Raw genomic sequence first — 27,172 nt, 5'->3', positions numbered from 1 at the left:
ATTTTTTTTAAAGTCTAATCTGGCCGATTCTTCAATCTTGATCGTCAATCAATCAATCCGACCTTCTTTTTGAGATGGCAGATCCGGATCAACTATCAATGTTTTTAAACGTTGCAAAATAACGAGGATTAATAGGATACTTCCCTTGGGTATAGAAACCTTTCATTGGAGAGACATTGTTTCTTCAGCGATCTCGCTTACAAGAAGTACGTGCAGCGATTTAGACGTACGGGTTATTAACTTCTCGCGGAGTTGTCGAGGCTGCCATTTCCGAAGGGCTCGAGGTCTCCAATCCCCCCAGACCAAACACACAGATAGGAGAGAGATCGTAGAGAGAGCGAGAGAATTTGTAGCAGGGCATCGATACTTCTCTGCGAGTAAACATTATGCTGGAAGCCCCATTTAGAGAGAGAGAGTGTGTGTCCTGCGAGTTCTCCATTGATAGAAGTTTAAGCTGCTGAATATGGAAATGAAGCCTTCTTCCTCTTCCTCCAAATTAATCCACCAAGCCCCGTTGTTCACCCTCATCTCACTGTCATGCTTCACTCTCTGCACCTGAAAACGCAGAACAAAGAAAAATAATGGTAACAACTTCTACAATGTCTACTGTTCTCTTCATTCATCCATCCCATTCTTCTTGTCCTGCTGCTCTCTATATCTTCCCTCCATTCTGTGTCACACCAAGAAGGTGTCGAAATGGGCGTAGATTGACTGTCGTACCTCGAATGACTTCTTCTTCTTCGCCTATCTCTGCAAATGCTCGGTTTAGCTTTATAGTCTTCAATGCTAGTAAGCTTTCGTATTCCATAAATGCGCTATTTTTATTGTTCATTCTCAGTCACCTCCAATTCCCTATTTGAAACTGGTTTTTCTTCTTTGATGATTTGATCCTCCTTTTGTGGGTAATTTAGGAAAAGATGTGGAAGGTAGCATGGTGGCCAGTGGGGGATTGGATAAGATTAATGTAGATAGATTACTTGCAATTGCTGAGGTGTTATGCATCGTTCCTTCTGTTATTATTGCAATTGCATACTCTACGAAATCATCCCTCTCAAGCTCTCTAGCAGTGGTACACTTCTCTCTCTCTCTCTCTCTCTCTCTCTCTTTATATATATATATATATATATATATATATATATATATATATATATATATATGAATCAAAAGGTCCTCCTTTCAATACTCTGAGGGTTTTGATCATTTGAGCATCCGCTTGTTTCAGGCTGCTTTCAATTCCCCTTCATCCTCATTGAGCTGTTTTATGGGCAAGTTTTATGGCTGGCAAATGTTTCTCATGGTTGGGGCAATTGTGATTGGTGCATTACTTCGGAAGAGGCAATGGGAGATTATTACAAGTGAATCTCTAAGGGCAGGCGGCTCTGATTTAAATTTGGTTAAGAGAATTGAGAAGTTAGAGGAGGATGTTCGGAGCTGTGGTACATTCATACGGATGCTTTCTAGGCAGCTTGAGAAACTGGGGATCAGATTTAGAGTTACAAGAAAGGCATTGAAGGATCCCATATCCGAGGTTATCCTGTTTCTCCTCACTAGCAGTGTTATCTTTCTCATTTATTCTATGGCTTATAGTCCAATTTACATTAAGATATACATCTTTTGCACACCTAAAACTTCTTTCATAGGCATATATCTTGATTGGGTGAATTTTGTATGTTCTCTTCCTGGTCCGTAACATGTTGATATGGATGACTAAAAGATCAATTGCTACTTGCCAAAAATAAATAGTTTGCCGGCCCTTAATTGTTGGTGTCGGTCAGATTTCCTGTATGAATAGTTAACAATGCAAAGAATGCAGGAGATTATGATGACTGCCAAGTCACTTTGGTTGTCTAAGGGCTTATGAAGTAAGCATCATTTTGAATTGTCTTGGCCTTTTGCTTAAGTTGTTCACAGGTGTAACTAGTTTCTTCTGAAAATAAATCATATGCTGAGGATGTTAGAGTGCACTACACATGCTATAAGTTTCTCTTGCCTTGTTTTTACATTTCTAACCTTTCTGTAGTAGTAATATGCAAACTTGAGTTGTTTAGTTATAAATTATCCTTCCTTTCTACCAAAGTTGATGTTTAATTATAACTTAGATTTGTGCGAGCTTTTTCTTTTCTCTGTCTGAACAGCGGAATTCATGGTAATCAATGTTTTAAAGCAAGGCCTCAGATCGGAACTCGCTAGGATCCCAAGCCTGAGTTAGGCAACGGGACTTGGCAAGTCTGTCAGAGACTCGCCTGAGTCCTAAAGAAAAAAATTAACAATAAAACCTGATTCCCATGGCTTTGGTTCTGGAAGAACTCTAATCTATCATCACGGAAACGAAGTTTAACCTGCATGAGACATGCTTATCTGATTATTAGAGAATAGGAAGTGCATATCTGGATAGGGTACACCACTAATTGATTACTAAGGCTGATTTGTATGTCATGCTAGTGCCCCACTGCACCTGTGGGCCTTTTTTTTCCTTTGACTAGCTCAGTGGGTAGGATTCAAACTTCAGTTGTAGTGGGGCAAGCTATCATCTGTTTAGCCAAGCAAGCCCAAGCCACGCCCAAATCCTGATATTGTTTCCTCAAGCTTGCCTCCTAAAAACCTAATTGTGCTGACTTGCTTCCTAACATAACATGGCCCCTAGAAAGAATACCTAACTTCTTCTAACTCTTGCAACTTGAAGTGTCGAATGAATAGAGCTGGCCTACATTGGCTTCAGCAATAAAAGCTTTTATCCAATACTTAGAGGAACAAATTATATAAACAACCAACGCGTGCCTTGTCATAAAGGAGCTTGACAATCTATATTTCATTTTTGGACCAAGTTCATTTCGAGGGCTTTATTGTTAATGCAGCTATTGATCACTGCCCTTTGGTGTCAGCTGAGTTCTTACATTGGAATTGATGTTGCCATGTTCTGCATTCTGACATCAAGTTACCTCTAGATGTGGGACTGAAAATATATTTATTGGCACTATAAAAGTTGTGTATGTTTTCTCCATCTTATGGGGTGTTTTTGTCATTCATATTTTGTAAAGTATTTAGTCAGTATTCTCAGGAATATCTCAGACATTTCTATGCATAATGAAATATTGCGTGAAGAAAGTGCAGTCCTATTTTTGTTTCTGAAGGACTTAATCTTCATTGCTCATTAGCGCTAATTTGTATTTCAGTCCTTCAAAGGCCTTACTATGATTCTTGCCCACCTCTCCGCATGAGTCTCTTTTTTATTGGTTGTACTCAATTACTTATTCCTTGGTCTCAATCCAACTTTTACTAATAGAACTTGCTGGGCAAATAAGAGTGCACACTATAATTCTTGAAGAATGAGATTATAAAATGGTCATGTACAAGCATTAAAAGATTTTTGAGAGATTTTCGTGACGCACCAAATATGTTACGCATTTTAGAACTTCACACGAACATTCATGATGGATTGTATTTCATTCAATAGTTTAGGAGCCTTCGAGAATCCTCCTGCATTTATGCAAGCCTTCTTGGCCATTCCTTACTTTATATCTACAATAAGAGAGGATATTGTTTTAGACTAATCCAAATGACTATACGCTGCACATAAAGTATCTTGAAGTCTCCATTCCTTTCTAGTTTTATCTAAATGCTTTTTCTTCTATATTCCACTAGATAGTGTCAAGGCTGGTCCTTGTGGAATGTATTAGGGATATGAGGGCTTGCTAACTGACGCAGTATAAAATTTACGGCGAATACCACCCGACAATTTAACCGCTTTTTTGAGAGAGAAATACAAATGAGAAGGGAATCACAAGAAGAAAGAATAAAACATGTGGATCTGAGTAGTCCGGCACGTCCCACAAGCACAACAGGGGAAGAAGAAAAACCCACAAACAAGGTATTATCTCTCTCTCTAGCTGTCACGTACTGTAAAAGTACCAACTTTTATTCACGTAAAAAAAAACCTCCTTTACAAGTTCAACTCCCTTCCTTTTATACTACCTTCTCTCTTCTTTGATAAGATGAGGACATCACCCCAAATAAAGGACAAGAGTTATTTGACCTCATCCAAAAGCAACCTACCTAATTTATTTGAACCTATCCCTTTTATCTTTTGAAACTATCTACATGATAAAGAAAAGAACGAGGACGGACTCTAATGGATGGGCATTAATAAATGTACAGACTATTCAAAATAGGCTCATCTTTCCCAACTAAATACGGACTTTTCTAAAATTAGACTATCAACTCTTAAAAAACTCTAAAAAAGTAAATTATTAAAACTAAAAGCTTATCATTATTCCTTATTCTTCCGATCACGATGCGATCGCTCTAGATAGTCGAGCGCGATAATTTCGACCGCATCATCCTCCCCTAGTTGGAGAGAACTCGTCCTTGAGTTACGCTTTTCGTCGCTAGAAGTATCTCCTGCATAAGGAATTAAGTGCTTGACATGAAAAAATCAAAAGTATGCATGGCTTGGTAGCTTTAACTTGTAGGCATTGTCATTGATTTTCTTTGGAATTTCGCATGGCTAGAAGTATCTCCTGCATAAGGAATTAAGTGCTTGACTTTAAAAAATCAGAAGTATGCATGGCTTGGTAGCTTTAACTTGTAGGCATTGTCATTGATTTTCTTTGGAATTTTGCATGGCATGATCTTCCGATTACTGAGCTTGTTATACTCCCCACAGGATATCTGTCCTTGGTCAAAACAATCCACACATAATCTCCTACTTCGAACGCTTGTTTGCGACTATGCTTATCTACAACAACTTTGTAGTTTGCATTGCTGACTTCAATTTGCTTCTTAACCTGCTCATGAATGTCTTTGATTTGGTCAGCTAAATCTTCTGCCTTACCACTAAATTTCCCTGCATGAGATATAGGAGTCAAATCTTGCACACTGCCTAGATTATATCCATAGACAACTTCAAATGGACTCTTCTGAGTAGTTTGATTTTGGGACCTGTTGAAATCAAATTCAGCTTGAGGTAAAGCCAAATCCCACTGCTTCGACTTGTTTCCTATCAAACTGCACAATAAACTTCCCAAGCTCCTATTCACTACCTCTGTAGGCAATACAGTGTGCCATTTTAGAGAATCTGTCGACCACCACAAACACTGAATCCATGCCTCTCTGTGTTCTTGGTGACCCCAACACAAAATCCATACTGATATCCTCCCAAGGTGCAGATGGCATTAGTAGAGTATAGAGTCTAGTATTCTGCGCATTTCCTTTGGAGACTTGACAAATGTGGCATCTGTCTACAAATCTGTCAATATCATGCAACATTTTGGGAAAAAAATAATTCTTAGACACCAAGGCCATGGTTTTGTCACGACCAAAGGGGCCTTCATTATGTAACTTCCTAAGGATCTTGTCCCGTAGTGAGCAATCTGGTATAAATAGTCTCAGGCCTCTGAAGAGAAAACCATCATGCACAAAATAATCATCACTCTTTCTTGCTAAGACTTCAATAAAAATTGCTCCAAATTTAGAATCATCTTAGTACAACTCCTTGAAAGTATCAAACCCCACTACATTCATTTTCATAGTGGTAAGTAGCATGGCTCTCCTGCTCAAAGCATTAGCTACCTTATTATGGACACCTGCTTTATGTTTCAACGTGAAAGTAAACTCCTGCAAGTAAGACACCCATTTAGCATGCATTCTATTGAGTTTGTGCTGACCATTTATGTATTTAAGAGTTTCATGGTCCGAGTAAAGAATAAACTCTCTCTGCACCAAATAATGTTTGCAATTCCTCAGTGCTTGTACAATGACGTAAAGCTCAACATCATAAGTAGAATAATTAGCCTTGGACCCATTGAGCTTTTCACTATAGAATGCCACCGCTTTTCCTTCCTGACTTAACACAACACCAATACTAACTCCTGATGCATCACAATCAACTTCAATTTTTTTATCAAAGTTAGGTAATGCCAATACAGGTGCCTATAGCATTTTCTTCGTAATCAACTTGAAACTTTGCTCTGCTTTTGGAGTCCACTGAAATTTTCGCATTTTCAAACAATCTGTAACTGGTGAAATAAGTGCACTGAAATTTTTGATGAATCGCTTAAAAAAAGAAGCTGAACCATGAAAACTACGGATATCATGTATGCTGCACGGAGTAGGCCACTCAAATATAGCCTTTACCTTGGACTGATCTGCTTTCACCCCCCTAGAAGAAACAACAATACCCTATTGGGGTCCCAAGTTGGTCACCTATATACCCCACCAATTCCATATAATCCTTACTGGCGTATCAGATAGGTCCACTCATATCTCATCGGCATACCGGATGAGCCCACATAATCCCTGTACTGGGTAGATCCACTTATATCTCACCGGCGTACCAAATAAGTCCACTTAACCCCTAACGGCAAATCGGATAGGTCCACTTAATTCCTACCGGCGTACCAGATAGGTCCACTTATATCTCACCGACGTACCGGATGAGTCTACTTATTCCTTACCGGTGTACCCAGTAGGTCCACTTGTGTACTTAAAGTATCTTTGAAACTTTTTATTACTAAACATCAGGAAACAATAATATCGTATATTCAAAATATCCTTCATATCAATAGGATGAATCACATGAAGCAATTTATAGCAAACACTTTCAATAATATTTCTATAAATAACCAGTCAAACATTTTGGGCTCAATTTTCTAGATATAGTTTTAGAAAGGTAGCAGTTATGAGAGACATTCTTAAAAATTGAAATCTAACACGATAAGCAATCTATTGACAGTAGAAGAATTCTTATGAAAATCCAGAGTTGAATACTAAATTTTCAACCATCTAAAATCATTAATAATAGACGAAAATATTACAATTTTATTAAATGCGGAAATATCAGTTTTCAATTAATTATTTTACAGGAAAATAAGGTTATTTACACATAAAACTTATAGTATCTAAAATTCATAATGATATACGGCAATATTACAATTAAATGTAGAAATACCAGTTTTCAAATAACTAGTTTACAGGAAAATAAGGTCACTTGCACATAAAACATACAATATCTCAAATTCATAATGATAGACGGAAATATTACAATTAAATCCAAAAATATTAGTTTTCAAATAACTATTTTACAGAAAAATAAGGTCACTTACACATAAAACTGATGTGCCACTTTGAGATGGATGTGTTGTTATTGTTGTCAGAGTAAGACCGGGATCAATGACGTTTAGCTAAAGGTATGGGAAGAGACCAAAAATGGATGTATTACAAGAGAGAAAAAAATATTATATGAAAGACAAGAGAATTATTTTTATCATGAGAACATTATGAGAGAGAGAAGAACCTTTTATGAGATTCTTATGAGAGAGAAATATTATATGAGAGAAAAGACAATAATTATAATGAGATCATTATGAGAAAGAGAGCATGAAGAGAGAAAAAAATCGTTATGAGAGAGAGGGAAGGAGAACTTACATATGGGAAGAGAGAGAAAAGCCAACATGATAGGCTAATGATGAGCCCATGAGGGGAGAAGGGTTTTTGAAAGTGAGGGTGGACAATCATCCATTTGACACATGTCAAATTATGTGTGCCCCTTTTTTTTTTAACTCCTTACTTATATGTGCCACCTCATGATACATAATCATTTTATAATGCCACCTCATGACACATTATTACTTTATAATGCCACCTCATGACATGTTATTACTTTATAATGCCACCTCCTGACACATTATTTCTTTATAATGCCACCTCATGCTTATGAGTGTTACATGAGTGTTCAAATCATGTTATACCTAATTATCTCAATTAACTAATCTTTTTAATGTAAAAAACCGTGGAACTGAAAAGTTTTAAAAAAAATGGTCCCATGGTGCATTCTTAGCATAGTAAACTATCACTCACAATTATATAAGTATTTTATTTTTTTATTATCATTACTATTATGATTATTATTATTATTATTATTATTGTTATTATTATTAAAGTTATTCTTATTATTATTGTTATTATTATTATTATTGTTGTTATTATTATTATTGTTATTATTATTATTATTGTTATTATTATTATTATTTTATTATTATTATTATTATGGTTCTTAATATTATTTTTCTTTTAGTTCCAAACATTTAGGGTTGTCACACGGCCCCCTCCGCGTTCTTGAACATTGGAAGGGGGTATATAAACTAGAAAATGTTTTTCGGTTTTGAGGGGATTAAACTCTAAGGAGATCAGAAATTTTGTGGCAAGACTTGGAGGATTCTCCAGCAGGTTTCCCAGTTAATTTTGTGCTCAAATTGGAATTTGGGTGTTCAATATCAACTCATGGGTGCGGGGAGGGGCATCAGTTAACCAAGAACTTGAAATTTCTTTCAATTTTGGTTTGGAGATCAAAACTTCTACCAATTTGCAGTGAGGATTTTAGTTGGTTTCAGTACTAGTATCATTATATGCTTCCTTTCTTCCTTGCTTGGGTATCTTCATTTTGTTTTTAGTTCAAATTGAGGAATGTATTAGATCATTTTATTTTGCATGCTGATTAAATGATGTGAAGTTATATATAATAAACAGTAAATGTCGCTGGTACTCTATCAATGACTGATCCTGGAAGAATACTAAATTAAAATGCCTGTTACTAACTAACTTGTTTGTTTTCTTCTTTATATTATTGAAAATTTTATTATTAGCAATTTCTAATTATTGCCTGCATGGGAACTGTTTTGCCTGGTTCACGATCACATTGGACCGCATATCTCATTGGACTCCCTACTGCTTGGAATTTGCATTCTTTGATTTCATCCCATTTGATGAGGGCCAACTTTAGGTGTTGATGAACTACGCAATGTGTAAATGACACTCTTTAAGGAGATCCCTCATATTTTGCATCTAGCTATATGTAAATGATCACTTTCCATGACCAAGGCCATCCTTGATCCGAAATCAAAGTCTTTTCTCATCCAAGTGCACTAGATTGGCCTCAGTAGACAATAAATCCTTCTCTAATCTTTTTAATATGTGGTTAAGCATAGTGTGCTTGATGTCACCCATAGTTTTAACCTGCTCAAACTTGAACTTGGTTAGCTCTGACTTCCTTTAGAGCTCCACCTCTTTCCGACATGCGTACTTGGACCTTCGCTTTTCGTAAGTTTTTAAAGCTTAGGCTGAACTTGGAATTTGAATCTTGTCCAATATTTGTATTCATTTAAAAAATGAAATAAGAAAAAACTAAAAAAATGAGATAAAAATTGCAGTAGGGCTTTTTTTGCCACACTAAACGTACATTTCTTTTTCACTTAATATGCTTAAACTTTTTTATTTGCTAGTGTTTTGGAGACAACATAATGTTAGTTAAAATTGATATTGATTATGAAACTGCCCTCATTTTCTAGTTTGTCTCCCTTTGAGGATCTCAGATATCCTTGACACCTTAGTTATCCATTAGGTCTTACAAGTCGTTTGAGTGCATGATATACAAGGTTAAGCACATTTTCGGTAGCTGATGTGTTGCTCTAGGTGGGCAGGCATAAAAGCAAAGGTTCAGTAGAGGGTGTTAGAATTCCCTATTGATAAAGCTAAATTAAGCCTTGATTCTAGGCCTAAAACATGTGACTTGTGTGCTATGTTCCACAATTGCTGCTTAGTGCTTAGGAAGATCAAACCTAAGGTCCTAGACACCATATCAAAACATTCATAACATAGTGTAGAAACAAAAGTGAAACCATAGGCAATCAGATTGTAGGCTTCTTTGAAAGAAGTACGTCAGATAGGATTTAGGACTTATTTTATTGCTCCCTTTTGATAGAAATACGTATTTTAAAAGTAATTTCCTTAAACATAAGAAAATAGTATGTTCTTACTAAAACTAACGCAGACACAGAGGTCTCATACCTCTCTTAGGTTGATTCTTAGGTTGTTCAATTTAGAATGGGGGGAACCCTAAGCTACCATGGGAAACCTTATTATATGTGTTTTCAATGCAAATATGAAGAGTTCTCAGATCAAAGCCTCCCCGAATTTATACTTTAAACTGTTAAAATTAAAATCAGTAAAAAATGGTGGGTCTGTCAAATTATGGTTTAGAGAAAGATCTTGACCTCGAAAGAACTGTTTGCTTTGAGAGCCACCGGTAGAACAGTCTTGGAATCACCCAAAATTCATAACAAGAAACGGCCTTATAAAAATAGGAAAGAAAATGAAAGACGAGGAAATAAATTGAGATTTAAAGAAAATAAAGAACTACTTGAAATCTGTTCCTCTAACCTTTGGCACCTGGAGTTGGTGGCTCGGATTAGACTGTCAGTTCAAGTGTCTTTGTCTTCGACCCCAGAACATTGCATAAATTTGAAAAGTACCTAGGTCATTATTCATCTTAGGGTTTATGGATTGAGGTATGAAATTAGAATCTGATAATTGTAGAGAATTGATAGGGTTTCTCCTAGTGTTTTCTTCTTTTTCCGAGATCTAAGATTTATGCTTGAGTTTTTATGGTTTAGGCCAGCCTAGGGTTTAAGGATCTAGAAGCTATGGGGTTTAGGTCTTTAAATTTCGCTAGTGTTTCTAAGATTGCCTGGGTTGAATCAACGAACCCCGAAATTGGTTTTTTTATAAACCTAATTACACGTCCAAACACATTTATGGAACCATTCGAAGTCTTTGTTTTGTTCATATCATAGTTACCGGGAGCACCCTATAGGGGTCCGCTTCCGCCCAGGAATCTCGATCTCACGCTTCGAGTAAGCGGATCTCAATTACAAACGCTTCCTTGCATATTTGGATCTCGTACCTGGAGTTATAGGAACTAGATTTCTATTATTCGGAAATGAGTTCCCTAGCAAGTGGGATCCAAATTCGCATGCCCATGATCATGGCTCCAAATATCAACCTGATGGCATTGTAGAAAGATTAAAAGCCAGATTGGTAGCGAAGGGATACATAAAAACATTTGTCTTTGACAACTCTGAAGCATTTTCCCCTGTTGCTTAACTTAATTCAATTTGAGTGGCTATATTTGTGGCTGTCAACAAGGAATGACTGCTATGGCAGCTTGATGTCAAGAATGTTTTCCTCCATGGTGATTTACAAGAAGAGGTGCACCTGGAGTAACCACCTAGGTTTGTTGCTTTGGGGGGGGGTGTCGAATAAAGTGCGTGAGTTGAAGAAAGCCATTTATGACTATAACCAACCCCCACTTGCATGATTTGAAAAATTAAGTGAAATTGCTATAACATAAGGATTTCAGCACAGTCATGCATATCATTTAGTGTTTATTTGGAAACAAGACTCTAGAAAAATTATTTTAGTTGTCTATGTTGATGATATTGTTGTTATTGGCATTGGTCAAGGAGGAATCAGTCATTTGAAGAGACATATAAAACAGTATGTTCAGACAAAGGATTTAGGCCAGTTGCGGTATTTTTTAGGAATTGAAGTAGCCAAATCAAAGCATGGCATTAATTTGTCTCAAAGAAAATAAGACTGATTTGTTTACATAAATTAGAATTTTGGGTGCTAGACCTGTGGATGTGCTTATGGTTTCAAATACAAAATTATTGGCTGATCAAGGGGATTTGTTTGAGGATTCATGAAGATACAGAAGATTGGTAGGCAAAATGATTTATCTGACCACCACCCGGCCTGATATTGCTTTTGCAGTAAGGGTTGTGAGTCGGTTTATGCATGCTCAAAGGATTCCTCACTAGGATGTTATTTGTAGGATTTTAAGGCATTTGAATGGTGCCTTAGGTCGAGTTTGATTTACCAGCCAAATAATCATTTAGCCATTGAAAGTTACTCAGATGCTGATTGGGTAGGTTTACCATGTTACAGGCAATCTATCACAAGTTAATGTATATTTATTTGTGGGAACTTTGTAACATGGAGAAGCAAGAAACACAATGGTGTGGTCAGATCTAGTGCATAGGCTGAATGTAGAGTGACAACACATACTAATGAGAATTGATGTGTTTGAAAACACGGATGCAGGAGATGGGGTATACTGATGTTGATCATAGGAAGATGTGTCGCGACAAAGCTGCGACATATATAGCCAGTAATCTAGTATTCTAACAAAGGGCCAAGTATATTGAACTAGGTTGTCATTTTATCTGAGAGAAAGTTGCTAGTAAACAAATGTCTACTCTATATGTGAAATCTAAGGATCAGCTAGCATACATCTTCTCTAAAGGCCTTGGTCGTAATAGACTCCAAATTATTTGTTGCAAGTTGGTTATGGGCAGCATTTATTCTCCAGCTTGATGGCAATGTTAAAAGTTCATTTGTATTTAAGTTCTAAACCTATGTGTCCCTTGGTATTTCTATTGACATATTTGTTGTTTCATAATTTTTTAATAATATACATTAGTTTGAGAGGTCTATGAGGTGCCTGTGGACCTCACGACACTCTTCTCTCTCTTATGTCTCTCATATCTGTCTATCTTCTCTCTTCCATCTCTCATATCTCTCTCTCTCTCTCTCTTCTTTTTCTTTTCCCTTTTCTCCCTCTAGGTTATCTGACAAATCAAAATAACCCTAAAATACATGTCACCCTAAACCCTTACTGACTACCAAATAGTTTTGGAAACTAAATTTAAAAATAGACAAAAGATAAAAAAGGATTCCCAGTTGTCCCATTACTACATTTTGACATAGCTTTCAGGCTCTAGATTAGAACCATGAAATATATGTAGAAGAGAAGTTGTACAGCTTGACATAATCTTTGAAGAAAGCCCTAAAGTATCCTAATGGATGCATTTATACCCCTTTGAAGCTGACTACATGTCTACATCATCCATCATTGAGACTAATTTTCTCCTAGTTGCCCTGAAATTATTGAGAAAATTTTGGCATGTATTCAAGATCACCAAGCCAGCTTTAATGATACCTGAATTATTCACCAGGAAATGACCTCTAGTGTTAAATAATATGAACTTATGTTTTAAGGCATACTTAGATACTGATTGTGTAGGTTGTGCATGGTTAAAAATAAGAAAGTAGACTAACACAGTATGGTAAGAAACAATTTTGTAATGGTGAAAAGTAAAAACCTGAGTGTTTTTTGTGAGATGAGTATTGAAATAAGTTGTTGGGCCAATCTTATCACAGGTGCATTAGTGTGGCTCAAGCTATTGTCAAAGGCATCCAAATCCCACGTTGTTTATTCCACAAATATGCATTCTGTCAAACAATAAGCTAATCCACTTTATCACTTGAGAGGAGACGCGGTTGGTAGCCCTAAAAATGTTCCTTATAGGAAAAACAACCAACTAGATGCTTTTAGTCTGGCCACATGCCTGCATATATTCCTACATGATAATGATACTTGAGCGTGCATGAGACACATTCACCAACTTGAGGGGTTAATTGACTAAATTCAATGCTGTAATATACTTTTATTTTGCTGCTTTTCAACTTTTAACATATTCCCTTTTGGGGCTTGTCATTTACAGATATCGATCATTGTATGGTCAATTTTAATTGTAAGAAACACTGTACTGCATGTTTTGAACATCATCATTCGAGTCTTATCCATACTATTTGGGGTCGGCTACACGAATCCGGTTCTGCCATTCTGCTAGTTAGATTATAAATTACCATATCTCTTCTCACTACTTCCATCCATGTCCTTTTGGGCCTTCATTTTGGCCTTCTAGACCCTTCCATTTGAACCAAATCACCCTCCTAACCTTCGTTGTTCTAATTTGATGCTGCACTGGTTAGAATGAGAAAGCATGGTTGTGTTGGGTTGGCAACTACTCTAAAACTTTTGCCACATTTCTATATGGCTCCTAATCCAATGTGTTTTGAACATGTGTAGAAAATTATTTTAGATTTTCTGAATGCTTCTTCCCCCCTAGCGAGCAAGAGAGAGAGAGAGAGAGAAAGATAAATGATGTTATTGGATCCATGATGCTGTAATAAATACACTATGCTGATGGACATTAAATGAATGCTTAGTGCGGTTCTCATCACTGTATTAATTGTAAATACAATACTCTGCGTGTTTGTGCTTATTTTAAACAGATGCAGGCATTCATATTGTCTTATATCTGGCTGCAAAGCATGTAGACTCATGCATGCACAGGTTTTCTTTGATTATGTGCTGTTGCTTATTCCTTATTCGTTGGGGTATCCATGAGGTTATTCTTTTATTTCGTGTTATGAATCATTTCTGTCGTCAGCTGGTTGTCAAATTTATATCTTTTCTAAAGTTTGGTCTTCTTTTTTTACTCTTTAGACAGCAGCGTTGGCTCAAAAGAACTCGGAAGCCACTCGGGCTCTCGCAATGCAAGAAGACATTCTTGAAAAGGAGCTTGGAGAAATTCAGAAGGTCTTGCTGGCAATGCAGGTACCTTTTGCATACTTGTTTAGTTAGTGGAGTAGACCTTAAAGTGGCCTAAATATTTGTTGAGTGCTGGATTCTTCAGGTTGACCTAACATCTTACACGGGTTGTCATCTTCGTCAGCATGGCACACCACTGCCAGTATAATAAATACTAGTCCATCAAACAATTGGTAAAGAGTATATTGCCTGTCACAGTTGTACATGAGAGCCTGGATCTTGTGGAAGATGCTCTCCTAAGCTGCACTAATGCATTATATATGCCTTTGCATTTTATGCCAAATTACGTTGTCAAGACTTTTCATGTTATAGTCGTTTTTGTTCTATTTAGTAGGACTTCAGTCATATCAGTCCAATATGAAAATCTTTGTTGATGTTTCATTAACATATTGGTAAGAATTTGACCTTGCCATTAAATACATCCTCTTTTGAGTAAGCTCATTCGTCCTACTTAACCCTGCACCAATGATATATGAGCTGCTACCACCATAGCAACCCAACATTTTATTCTCCTTGATAATAAGTGAATAAGTGAACAAGGAAGTACAACTTTCTGGCATGACTCATAAATTCCACTTCCCTTAGAATGTGCTATTGGGGTTTGAGGCATTTAAAGGCTTTGAGAGCCTGTAAAACATATTATGATAGTGGATCTATACTCTAGCAGGAGTGTGGTCCGTATAGGACAAGTATGGCATTTTATGATTTGTTAGTTGACTCTCCTGGGTTGAGCTGTCCAGACCTAGAAGCAAGTCCAAAACTCTTACGCTTGGGCGTATGTCACAACTGTAGAGGGCTCTATTGTAGGGTCATCCCTCATTGAGCTCCGAGAGATGCCCATGGATGATGTTTACGAGTCATGAGGCTGGTGTCTCCTCGATGTTGTTGGAGGCTTGCAAGGGCAAGGGCCAAATCCTCAACAACCACCGCATGGCATCTACACATGATAAAGGCATTCTTGTATTTGGAAACACTTGTGATTCCGAGTCGATTTGGGAATCAAAATCACTGAATTGCAGGCAACGGTAAGGTTCATGTTGTTGGAATCACTTTTCGTACATGTCTATTTGCAGGAAACAGGATTCCAACTTTATCGTAATCGAGTTCCAAACCAAATAGAATTGAGATTTCTACCTCATTGGAATCAAGTTTCAACCCTATTGGAATCAAGATTCATACCATTTTTGAATTGAGTACAACCCATTTGGAATCGAGATTCTTACCTCTATGAGATCGAGCATCAACCCAATTGGCATCATGATTCATACATCTATAAGATCGAGCACCCAACAACTTTGAACCACAATAGATTCCAATAGGTGTATTTAATGGGGCAAGATTTTTTGTAAGATTTGGTATTGGAATTGATATATTGAGTATGCTTGACCCCCCGAAGTATTGAAATCGATATCCTCAAAGGTCCTAAAGACCTGAACAAGGGTTCCCCAGGTAATGAAATTGATGTACTGTGCCTTAATCATAATATTGGAATCAAGGTCTAGTGGCTTTAATTCTATATTTGAGGTTTTGGATTAAATAAACAAAGAAGAAATACTTGATTTTGTTAAGAATGAAATTAAAAAAATCAAAATAAAGATGCTTATTTATGGGTTAAGTACACTTAATAGACACACATATAGTCTATTAGGGAAATCGTGACGGTGTTTGCAAAACATGCATGCACACTTGATGAATTCAGTCAATAAGGAACGCAGACCACTATTGGTTTTTAATGGTCATTTGCAGCCAAAAAGATGAATACACCTTGAGATCAATGCCTACGCAGTGTTCTCATGTTCTCCAGCTAGCCCATTACCCAAAGAATCTCCTCCCTCAATAATATAGATCCATTTCTGGACAAAATAAAATGAGCGAGGCATGCGATGAAGAAAGGAGGTTATATTATTGAGGGAGAAAATTCTTTCGGTAATGGGCCAGCTGGACAACATGAGAGAAGCGCATAGGCACTGTGCTGCGCTTTATATTCGGAGTAGAGCTGCAATGTTAATGGCAGTTGCCCTGCCCCTCTTGGGGCTTTGCTTACGGCTCCATTGGGTGGGCTGGGACCGTCCAATCTTGGTGCCATGGAAGAGGATAGTGTTGCGCCTTAGTGGCTTTGGCCACTTGTTTGCTTTAGTGGGCGCATTTTGGTATATGGATTTATATGCTTTTAGGATCAAGGTTGTGCCTTCTTGGGTATTGGACACGTTTTTTTTTTGGTGGATGCGTATCATTTTGCTTTGGATGGATATATAATTTGTGTTTGAGTACTATGGCCCACTGGGCACATATGCCCTCAAGACTGGGATGTCGTGTTGGGCTATTACATCTTTTTTGGTTATACTTTATGTATATATGTGGCGCCCACTTTTTTGAATGTATGCCTATGCTCCTCTTTCTTGTTGCTTTTATTGTGCATGAATGGATACAATGAAAATGGTTTTTTTTTAAATTTTCATATTTATAAACTTCCTATGTTAAAAATCGCACTTTTTTGTATGTATGCCTATGTTCCCCCTTTGTCATTGCTTTTATAGAAGATCTTTGCAAATTCAACGGATTGAATACCGAACCTCTTCTTAAGTGAAGAAGTCAAAGGGAATGGAGTGTATGTTGTTCCACTGCAAGCCAACAGAAAGAATGAAGCAGAAAAAAGACTATATTTTCTTTTTTGTTGTCCTCTTCGCTTGCCGAAATCTATATATGTAAGCAGTTACAGAGTCCAACCGGTCGGAGACGTTGAGGTCATGAATGGAGACAGTGAAATTGCTTTTTAAAAATCTTCACATTGTCAAAACTTCCTATATGTTTTTTAAAAATCGTCACATTTTCTAAACTTCCTATTGTCATAGGGTTTTTAACAAAACAGCTTCGTATAAAAGAGAGGGAGTTGTTTTCCTCTTTTAGTTGAGGATATGTTAAAGGGAAAGGTGGTGGTAATGTGGAACCATTTGAGCTTTGGTTTTTAGAATATTTTAGCTTGAATGAATTGGTAGGTATTTTGAAAACGACATGTTTGTCTATGCATCTATGCTCTCTAACAAAACAGCTCCGTATAAATAAGAGAATTGCTTTACTCATTTGGTTGATGAAATGTTAAAGGGAAAGGTGTTGGTGATCTGGAATCATCTGAGCTTGGTTTTTAGAATAGGCAGCTATTTTGAAAACGACATGTTTGTCTATACACCTGTAATCTCTTAGCCCCTTTCACATCTCTCTTACTACCTCCACTAACCAAGTCTCTTCACCAATAAGAATAAAATCCAATGATCTCCCATCCTCCTCCCAATCTAACAGCCAAGGCCCCTAGTGTGCATCATCTGAAATGGCTATGCAAGGCCCAAACTCCATGACCACGTACTTAAACCCCTTAAATTTGTGTCCAAAACTTTCAACATCAAACCACTCTCCATCAGAACCTAAACCACAGCCAGAATAAATAAATAAGCCAATAAACAAAATCCCAACTGGATCAACCCATGGTGACTTTTTTGACTGGTAAGAAACCAGCAAGCCTTGGTTTAAGGAAAACGGAAATGGGGATTGTTTTTTGTTTCTTGTTCTTAACCCGATGAGAGACAAGAAAAGATATTAGAAAGTGAGCAAAAGATAAATATTACAGAATTAATTTAGATTTTTTTTGGCATTACAATCTTCAAGGACATTACAAATGTGACGAAACATTAGGGGATTGATAGATTTGATTAGAGAATTAGGGACTTTTTGGTAAACGGAGCGGAAACTAATTATTAGAAAGTTCATTTAGACTTTTTGGTAGAAACCGAGAGAAATAGAATAGGGTGGGCAAAATAAAATGTGACAAAAATTAGGTAACTTTAGCCTAGTAGGCCCAAAAATGACTACAATGTTGACTGGATTGTTGAAAAGTCCATCTTCTTGACGATTTGCTTTAACGAATAGAAAAGTTCTTCATCTCATTGAAAAGTTCATCTTTTTGAAAAGCACTTTTGTATTTGAAGAGATCATCAGTTAAAATAAATTTAGTAACCAAGCAAATACAGTTGATGATCAATGGAGAGGGTGCAGAGATGGAGGGCATGGGAAGGAGGAGTGAGGGACAGAGAGGGGAACACCTTGATATTTTTAGTAACGAAGCTTCTAAGATACCTCCGTTCCCTTTCCAATCGTTATCCCAAACAACCACCTAGGTTTTACTTGGTCGACAAGTTGGAAAAGAGGGAGGAAGAACTAGAGTGTGGGTCCTTGGCCGTGGGGCCTAATGCGTCAACATAATTTCTGTGCTCAAAATAATTCTTAAAACCCACTAAGCATTTAAAATGGCTTATAAATTTTTAATGCGCAAAATCGTATATATTTTTTTATTAAAAATTTATGATGCAAACAATATGTGATGCACTTTAAAAATTTACTTTTTTGATTAATAGATTTTCTAAAGCATAAATAAATATAACTAAAGGAGAATTTGATCTATTGTGTTAAGAGTATGCAAAATTAGTATGGCATGCCACATATGTTAGTTTTTATAGTCCATAGTTTGTGTCAAACCAACCCAACGAAACCCATGGCCTATAGTCTATCGCAGGGGCTCATGTTGGTCCATCAAAGCTTTAAGCTAGCCAATAAATTGAGGGAACATGGGCCTAATGTGTGGTTTACAAGTTTCCCCTAAAGAAAAGTTATATCTCACATGGACATGTACACACTATCGTAATGGTGCCCGGGGCCTCTCTTTAGTACGTTTACACGTTTTACCCCAACGGTTTGTGTGTCATAAATGCGGCTACCATATGTACATGTGTGCTGGTAATGTTGAAGATTTAAATCTTCTCTTATAAACCATCAACCACACATAGGAGACTAGCAACCTCCTGGCTAACCACCCCAACCTCATCAAGGCTAAAGGGTTTTGATCTCCATTCCTGGGCCTACGAAGCATGCTTCTCTTGTCTCCTATGGATCAAACTCCCACTGGAGTACAGTATCACTATAGTCATAGTTTTTACATACTCCAACATCCATTGCCTCTAGCCATAGATGTAGCTAATGCAGGCCATCACAATACTAGAATCACATGAAGGTTTAGAAATAGTAACATGCTAGAGACAGGAATACAAACTATTTGAGATAGATGTTCATTATTGGCTTAGATTTGTCCGAATGGACTGATATTTGGGGTTAAGGCTTTGCAACTCATGATTCTTTAAGTTGTTGCAAACTCCACATCATTTGACAAAGGCTGATATATGTTCTGCTCTTATAACATTACTCGCGAGAGTGGCATAGTATTCTCTAAGGCTTTTGCTACCTTGCTTTAACAAAAAATATTTTCGTAAAGCTGATAAACTCCAATGGTTACTCTTATATGGCCTCCTAAATTCTTTAGCTGTATCAAGGAACATCATATTAGCAGTCACTTGGGCATTCTATACTATTCCATAATCAAGTCCTGATTTGATAATTCTCCCTATACCATTCTTCGTACCTACTGTCTGAGTCAGTTGTCTTTTTGTCACTCAAGAACTTCATTTTACCCTTAGCACCAAGAAGAACCTTCACAGATTCGGCCCCATATAAGATAATTAGACCCATTTAACTTCACATAGTGATTGGTAATAAGGGGATTAATGCTGGAAATTCTAGGCTTAGTTTCACTAGCCCTTAGTGCAAGATCCATAACATAAAATTGAAAAATAAATGATACTAGAGCAGGTTGAGCACTTTTGGACGCACTAAATCATACAATCGAGACCATAGTCGTTGAAAACGCCTAGGAACCCGAATCATTTTAGGAGCTAGAATCGTGGAATCGCGGTCGGCTAGAGGATTTCTGTCTTAGGAATCTTTTGTCCGTACAATAGGAATCATTAGGAACGAGATTTCTAGTTTTTTAGAATCGTGTTTCGACCGAAATAGATCCAAGTTTCATCTAGATATGGAATTGAGATTTTGTCCTTATTGGAATTGGGATTCCCATCCGCCTTGAAACGACACTCCAGGAGTCAACATTCATTAATATGCGCAATCGAGTTTCCAATATCTATGGAACAGAGATATGTTGATGTTTCGAATCGTGATTCTAACATATTTGGAATCAAGTTTTTGAAGTATATGGATCAGAGATCCATGCCAGTTTGATATCGAGATTTACAATAATATGGACTATAGAATGCGTTTAACGACCCCTACCAAGAATCGAGATTTCATTTTTATGAGAAGGAAGCCATTGGCACATCTTGAGCCTCATCAACTTTATAACCTATATTGGATGTCTCTTATTAGAAGGTTTCCCGAGATTTAAAGTGATTGTGTTGACTATTGAACTTATGGTCATTATATACAAAAGAAAAGTATTCCTAAATTGTGATTTGGACTTTATTATTAGAAAGACAAAATAGGATTATGTCTATGCCATGGTTTTACTTTTAATTGTATGTGTTGTATTTACCAGTTATATTTTAAATTTAAAGTAAAGGTCATCCATGGTGGCACAAGTAAAATAATGAAACCCTACAACCACTAGAAGCATTCAAAGGAAGATTTCTACTCCAATTGACATGGAATCAAGATTTAATCCACGCTAGAATTCAGATTCGATATATTTTTGGAACGTCTACCCACAATTAATGGGTTAAAGTTTTTAAAGATGTGTTAGATTGAGATTCTGAAATTAAGGAATTGAGTTTCCTTGGTTCCAATAAATGATTTCTAAAGATTTGTTGAATCGAGATTCCGAAATTAAGGAATCAAGTTTCCTTGGTTCCGAAAAATGGTTTCTAAAGATGTGTCGAATCGAGATTTCAAAATTAAGGAATCGAGTTTCCTTGGTTCCGAAAAAGGATTTCCGTGGAGATTCCTTAACGGAAATCGCATTTCGGAACCGGAAACACGAGGTCAGTGGAGAGATTCCGGTAACTGTGATCGAGACTTGTAAATTACAGAAGATAGCACACATAGTAGGTGGAAAAAGAAATACACATAATTAAGATGTATATGAACACAGGTCTCCGCACTTGTACCATTGTACAGACTTCCCTATGCTTCCTATCACATCAGCCACACTTGAACATATTTCAGCCACAATTCCTCTTGATGTTCATCTCTAAGAGAAAACATTAACAACATAGATCTCCAAACTAAACGCAGTCAACCATGGTAGTTTTACACCACAAAAAAAAAAAGAAAACAGGGAAGAAAATGCTAGTTGCTACTTGCTGAAATCGGTACAGGGCTGAATTAGTTTTTGTTATTTTTATTTTTTATTTTTTTTAAGAAAACAAAAAATCGATTAGAAAGAAAAGGTAAGGGAATAAATTATATCGAAGGATCAGATGGCTCTAATACCATTTTAAGAGTGTAGAAACAAAGATAATGAAGAGAGAAATGAGAGAGAGAACCTAGGGAAACAAAGATTTAGATAGAAAACAGATATAGTATGAGGGCGAGGAGATGATGAGAGGAGAGAGAATGGCTGCCGCATTTGGATTACTAGACCCACATGCTCTTCTCATTCTTATTTATAATAGTAATAATGTGAAAAGTACACGATTATCGTTAAGTATGGGTAGAAAGACAATGTTGCCCGATAACCACATAACAAAATGCATGATAAAAGATGTACCTTTTTTCTTTTTAGCAATACAACAGTTAACATTCTCAAAAAAAAAAAAAAAATGATACATAATAAAATAACTAATACTGAAATATATTGTTTTCAATGTAAATGAAGAGGAGCTTGCGCTGGTTCTTACCTTTCCAGTGGAAGCATAATGCTGGATGCATATGTGTCCTCTTGAAGTTCGCCATGAAACTTTTGGCTTCTTCTTTGAAGGTCATAAAGGGTAGGGGTGATGGTCTGGGGAAAGCTTACCATGGTCTGTGTTCTTTTTCTGGAGGACCCTTGGAACCCATCTTACAAATTGGCACATTGGACAAATATCCACTCATGGGGCCATGTGCTGGTGGTTTAACTTGTGCTGTGTTTGCAGTACGACAGTTGAATTTATTCTCAATAAAACAATCCTCCTTGGCTATCTTATGGAGATATTGAGCTGGACATGGTTGGTGACAGGAGCTTTCTGCTGGTGTACTCTTAGGATGCAAGCAGCTGTGCTCTTATATGGTTTTTCCTTTTAATGTTTGTACAGTCACGTGATGTCCCTATGTTTTGGGAGGTGGAATTGTAGGTTACGATGGTGTCTCTGGCTTATTGCTGGTGGCTCAACTGCTAGCGAAGCAATTTAATTTTAATGTCTTTACATAAGAAGCTTGGTCTGATAACTAGGAAAAGGGTTATTCTTTCCATGAGGTCAACTATATATTGGTGAAAATGATTGACTTTTCCTTTAGAAGAAACCTTATTATTAGGATTTCAGAGCCTTGTCCACATGGCAGGTGCCTGCTCACTGGGTTCACCAGGTTGGTCACCCATGGCGACTTCCATTCTTCCCATGTCCATAAAGCTTCTCTAGCAGTTTGTTGGCTAATGGCCCCTGGGCAATGTATCTATCTGATGGACTTGACACGCTAGAGTTTGCCTAGGGGATTTTAATGAAGGCATCGTGAAATGCGCATGACAGGTTCATTTTTGGTCTACCAAGATAAAGGTTCTTGGTTTTAGGCTTCTTCATTTTGGGATCCAATTATGTTGACATTTTTATGGACTAGAGTATGGTGAGAGTGGCAATATCTAGAAATCAGGTGAGTCTTACCTGTAGTGGTGATGTAGACTAATTGATGGGTGGTGGTTGGTGGGGTTATGAGGCTGTTACAGCCATTGATATGATGTTAAATAATTTTAGAAATAAGGGTAGTGTTAAAATTTTTGGTTATTGATGATACCTAGGCACAAAAGGAAGGTTCTGGAAGTAGCTCCTATATGCCTTTCGTAGCCAGCTGAATTTTATTTCCTTAAATTTTTTTGTCGTATGGATGCTTTTCTTGAATATTTTTTTTGCGTAAGTAAGTGGGAAAGAAGGCCCCCTACTTGATTTTTCATTAAAGACAAAGGAATAACATGTTATTATACAACCCTATAAGTGGTAGCTGCAATAAAAGAAGAGAGAGAAAGTCTGGTGGATGACTACGCCAAATTGTGGCACCTGAGTAAACCGATGCTCTCTTAGTGAGGGCATCAGCTACCATGTTCGCCTCGCGAAAGACATGGCAGCAAACCACTTATAGGGCGAGAGCCTGACCCAACATTGTTTGCTATCATCTATATTCTCCATGGGGTTCGACGTTGATCTTGAATAACCTCTACTAGTAAAGATGAATCACTTTCTATCTGTATTGGGAAGCATCCCTTCTGAACAGTTAAAAGAATTCCTTCTTCTAGCAAAGAATACCTAATTATGCAGAATACCTTCTTCTAGCAGGGACGCACAATCAATATTCAGCTTGTAACACTGGGCCTCAGGGAATGGCCATGCGACTGGAATTAGGGATGTTGGCTTATACTGGCAACAATTAATCAGAAGATTGCCAATAATCGCCTTTTCTGACAAATGAAGGGCCCATTTTTTGGCCTCTACTAGAGCCTTGACATGTGAAGTAATCCGAATTACAACCTGCTCTCTCCTTCATGTGCTAGATTGACAGACTCTTCTGTTTCGCTCTTCTCATAGAAACCAGATTGTTGTAAAGAAAATAGCAGTCTAGATGTTGAGGACCCATCTGATTTAAATTTAAAAGCTAGCTAACTACAGAGTATATTCTGGGCCGAAGATTAAAGCACAAATCTCTTACCACACCGCCAAGCTAAGGACCACCAAACACCCTGTGAAAAGGTGCAATGAAACAAGAGATGACATAAATTGTCCTTGTTGTTTCTGCAGAAAGGCCAGATAGTAGCCATATGAATACCTCGCTGCTGAAATGTGGATGTAGTCGATAACCGATTGTACATAGCAAGCCAAGAGAACCATTTAGCCCGTGGGTGACATTTGGCAGACCAAAGAGCCCGAAATATAGGTTGTGGTGAACTTTTATAACAAATGAAGTTCCATGCTACTTTGATTGAGAAGGTCTCATTAGCAGAATGAATGCATACCAATGAGTCCCTCTTAGACTGCAACGGAAGGACATGATGTTCCACATCTCTCCATATGCTATTCAAGATAGTGGATGAAGATGAAGGCAATACCCATGATTGGGGGTTACTATCAATAAAATCAGAAACCTTTAGGGTTACTATCAATAAAATCAGAACCTTACGGCCTTCAAGTTCCCCCAACTCCATCTGGTCATTTTCATGATAAGAATCCCAAATTGACTGTACTGATAGCCATGGGTCTATCAATAAATCCACGGTCTGACCATTATCAATGCACCACTGAACATTCTCACTTAGCTTTGATAAACCGACGTGAATGCCCTTCTAAGCGTGAGAACAATCGCTCTTAGCTTCAGATTCCCAAATGGAACACGTTCTGAAGTATCTATGCTTGAAAAAACAGGTAACCAAAGAAGAAGGATTAGCTAAAATCCTCCAGGACAGCTTCATCATACCGGCAGTATTGAAATCTGCCGTACTTAGCCCACCCTTCTCCTAAAGAAGGTAAACTGTCCTCCATATAACAAGATGGACACCCTTATTTTCTGCAACACCTGCCCATAAGAAGTTTCGTTGAATCCTCTCTATACAAAAAAGGGTAAGTCAGTGGGGATTTGGGCCCCTACCCTTTTGTGAGAATGGAGTCAAAGACTTCATCATTGGGCTCGTTGCTACTACCGCCATGGCCCCAACCCATTCTCAAAGGGTAGTCAATGGGGATTTGGGCCCCTACCCTTTGCTGAGAAACCTTAGTGCAAGTGTTTTTGATTCTATTCCAGATGGTTGGCTGACCTTCAAGCATTGGATATCACACTCTGAAAACGATACATAAAATTAACTCTCTCTCTCTCATCCAAAATGATATGTAAAACTCTCTCTCTCTTATACACTTGCACATCCACAAGCTTGCCTGTGCTTGCATGCATTCAGACATACATACAATCACATGTATATGTACCTGTGTATTTGTTTTCTATGTGTATATATAGTTATCCATCTGCAAGTATAGTGTGTTATGTCGATGTAGTATGTGTGTCTGTCAGTGCATGCATGCATAAAGAACTAAAAACTTTAATAACAGAAGAAGAGACTGAAATTCGTTAGATGTCAATAGCAAGAAAAAATGCGACGATACGAGGTGTTGGACGCCTTTTGAATAAAAGGGACAACACAATCTTACTTGGAAATCATGTTGTCAGTTTGTTCAAACAATTGTTTCTTACGGTGGGACTTCCACTGCAAAAGTTTATAAATATGATGATTGTATTGCTGTGTCAGGTATACTTGTTGCTCATCTCCTCGAGTGTGAGAAAGTGTTATTGAATTAAGCTTGTATTTTGACTTTTGGATATACTGTGGACTTTCTTTGGCAGACTTAAATTTTTTAGAATGTCACTGTTTTGATGTGTTTAAGATTTCTAAATCTCTACCAGTGTAGAAATAATAAATAAGCCAAATAATTGATATATGTGCTAATCCAATTCCTTTAATCAGTTAAATGTATGTAACTTGGATGCACGTGTCCATGGTTCTCTGGATGTTTCCACACGCTAGGGACATGCACGTCCAACACTTAAGGAACTTGGAATTTCCTTCTTGAATTTTTCTGTTAGAAATTCTATTGTGACAGTCTTCAATGTCACTTAGACTCACGCATCTGATGCTTTAAATGATGTATGTGCATGTTGTGTTTGAAAGGCTAATTTTGGTTTGGTGTTTCTTACAAATGTATCTATATCAGATGCTAACACAATACTAGGTTAAGACGAAAAATCTTGAATTAGGTACAACCTCTCAGGCATAGAACTATTCAGTTCCTCTATCTAAGATGTAGTGATTCAAATTTTAAAGATTACTATGTCTTCTTGGTTGATAGAAGTTTAAGTTTTGGATTCCAAATTTCGAGGCTCTGCCATAATGTGTATGATCACACATGCCTGATGTTTCTCATTGATGTATTTATAGATTTAACCTCTGTTTCTTGCAGTATGCAATGACCTTGGCTACTATAATGCATAGATAATTTTTTCTGCTTCTGATATACCATGAAGCAACTTTCCTTCTCTGGAAGTGTAATTTTCTCTGCAACAATTTTAATTTGTATCCCAGTTTCTAGTTGCATGGTTGGTGAGGGTAGGCCAATATCCCTCAGTTCTGCATTTCAACCAGATGCTCTCCTGACTTGATAAAATATTACTTCTAGGAATTTCCTAGAAATTGGCTGTCTGCAATTTCTCAGTCAACTCCATACATGTGCACAAAGCATGGGCTGAACAAAATGACTTGTTCTTTAATGATTTGAATTGCTTTGGTTACATATGGTCGTTGTCGAGCAGTTTTCTAGATTATATTGCTGAACCTTGTCTTGTACATTTTAGGAACAACAGCAGAAGCAGCTAGAACTTATTCTTGCAATTGGGAAAGCCCGAAGGCTACAAGAAAGCCAACAGGACTTTGTTGTCAAGGAATCAGGTGGAGACAAAAGCAACTCAGCTCCTTCTGAGAAAACTGTGATTGAGCAGATGGAAACCCCTGTGTAATGTCAAGGATCAGTGAACAGGGCATCTTATCTCGTCGTAAATAGCCAGCTCTAGGAATTGGTCCAATTTCCGAAGGAGGTTCCCTCTTACTGGGTAGTATTCATCATGATAGTCTGTGGAAGTTTTGGAAGCAATTTGTTGAATTTGAGCTACAAACGTAATTTGCCATGCCAGAAACCATGTGTGTAATGTGTTGTGAGGTAAAGATAGAGTTAGATTTTTCAGTTGATTGGCCTAAATTATTATCTTTCAGAGGCTCCAGTATCACCATCACCTTCTATTCGGAATAAGTAAAATTTATTCACTCTA

General features: G+C 37.3%; 1 protein-coding gene across 1 annotated transcript; it reads left to right on the top strand.

Moving 5' to 3' along the window:
- The first annotated feature begins 186 nt into the window (after positions 1 to 186).
- On the top strand, positions 187 to 27,172 carry LOC18425285 (uncharacterized). Its single transcript, XM_088863887.1, has 5 exons — positions 187 to 789; positions 912 to 1,069; positions 1,223 to 1,528; positions 14,186 to 14,296; positions 26,702 to 27,172. Exons 1-5 carry the CDS (start codon positions 582 to 584, stop codon positions 26,861 to 26,863), a joined length of 945 nt encoding a protein of 314 aa, XP_088720013.1. The 5' UTR covers positions 187 to 581; the 3' UTR covers positions 26,864 to 27,172.

The sequence above is a fragment of the Amborella trichopoda genome, chromosome 4 (assembly GCF_054954075.1).
Source record: "Amborella trichopoda isolate Santa Cruz 75 chromosome 4, AtrichopodaSantaCruz75HAP2 v2.0, whole genome shotgun sequence".
Classification (NCBI taxonomy): domain Eukaryota; kingdom Viridiplantae; phylum Streptophyta; class Magnoliopsida; order Amborellales; family Amborellaceae; genus Amborella; species Amborella trichopoda.
Note: the sequence above shows the minus strand (reverse complement) of the source record. Positions and strands in the feature narration are given on the sequence as shown.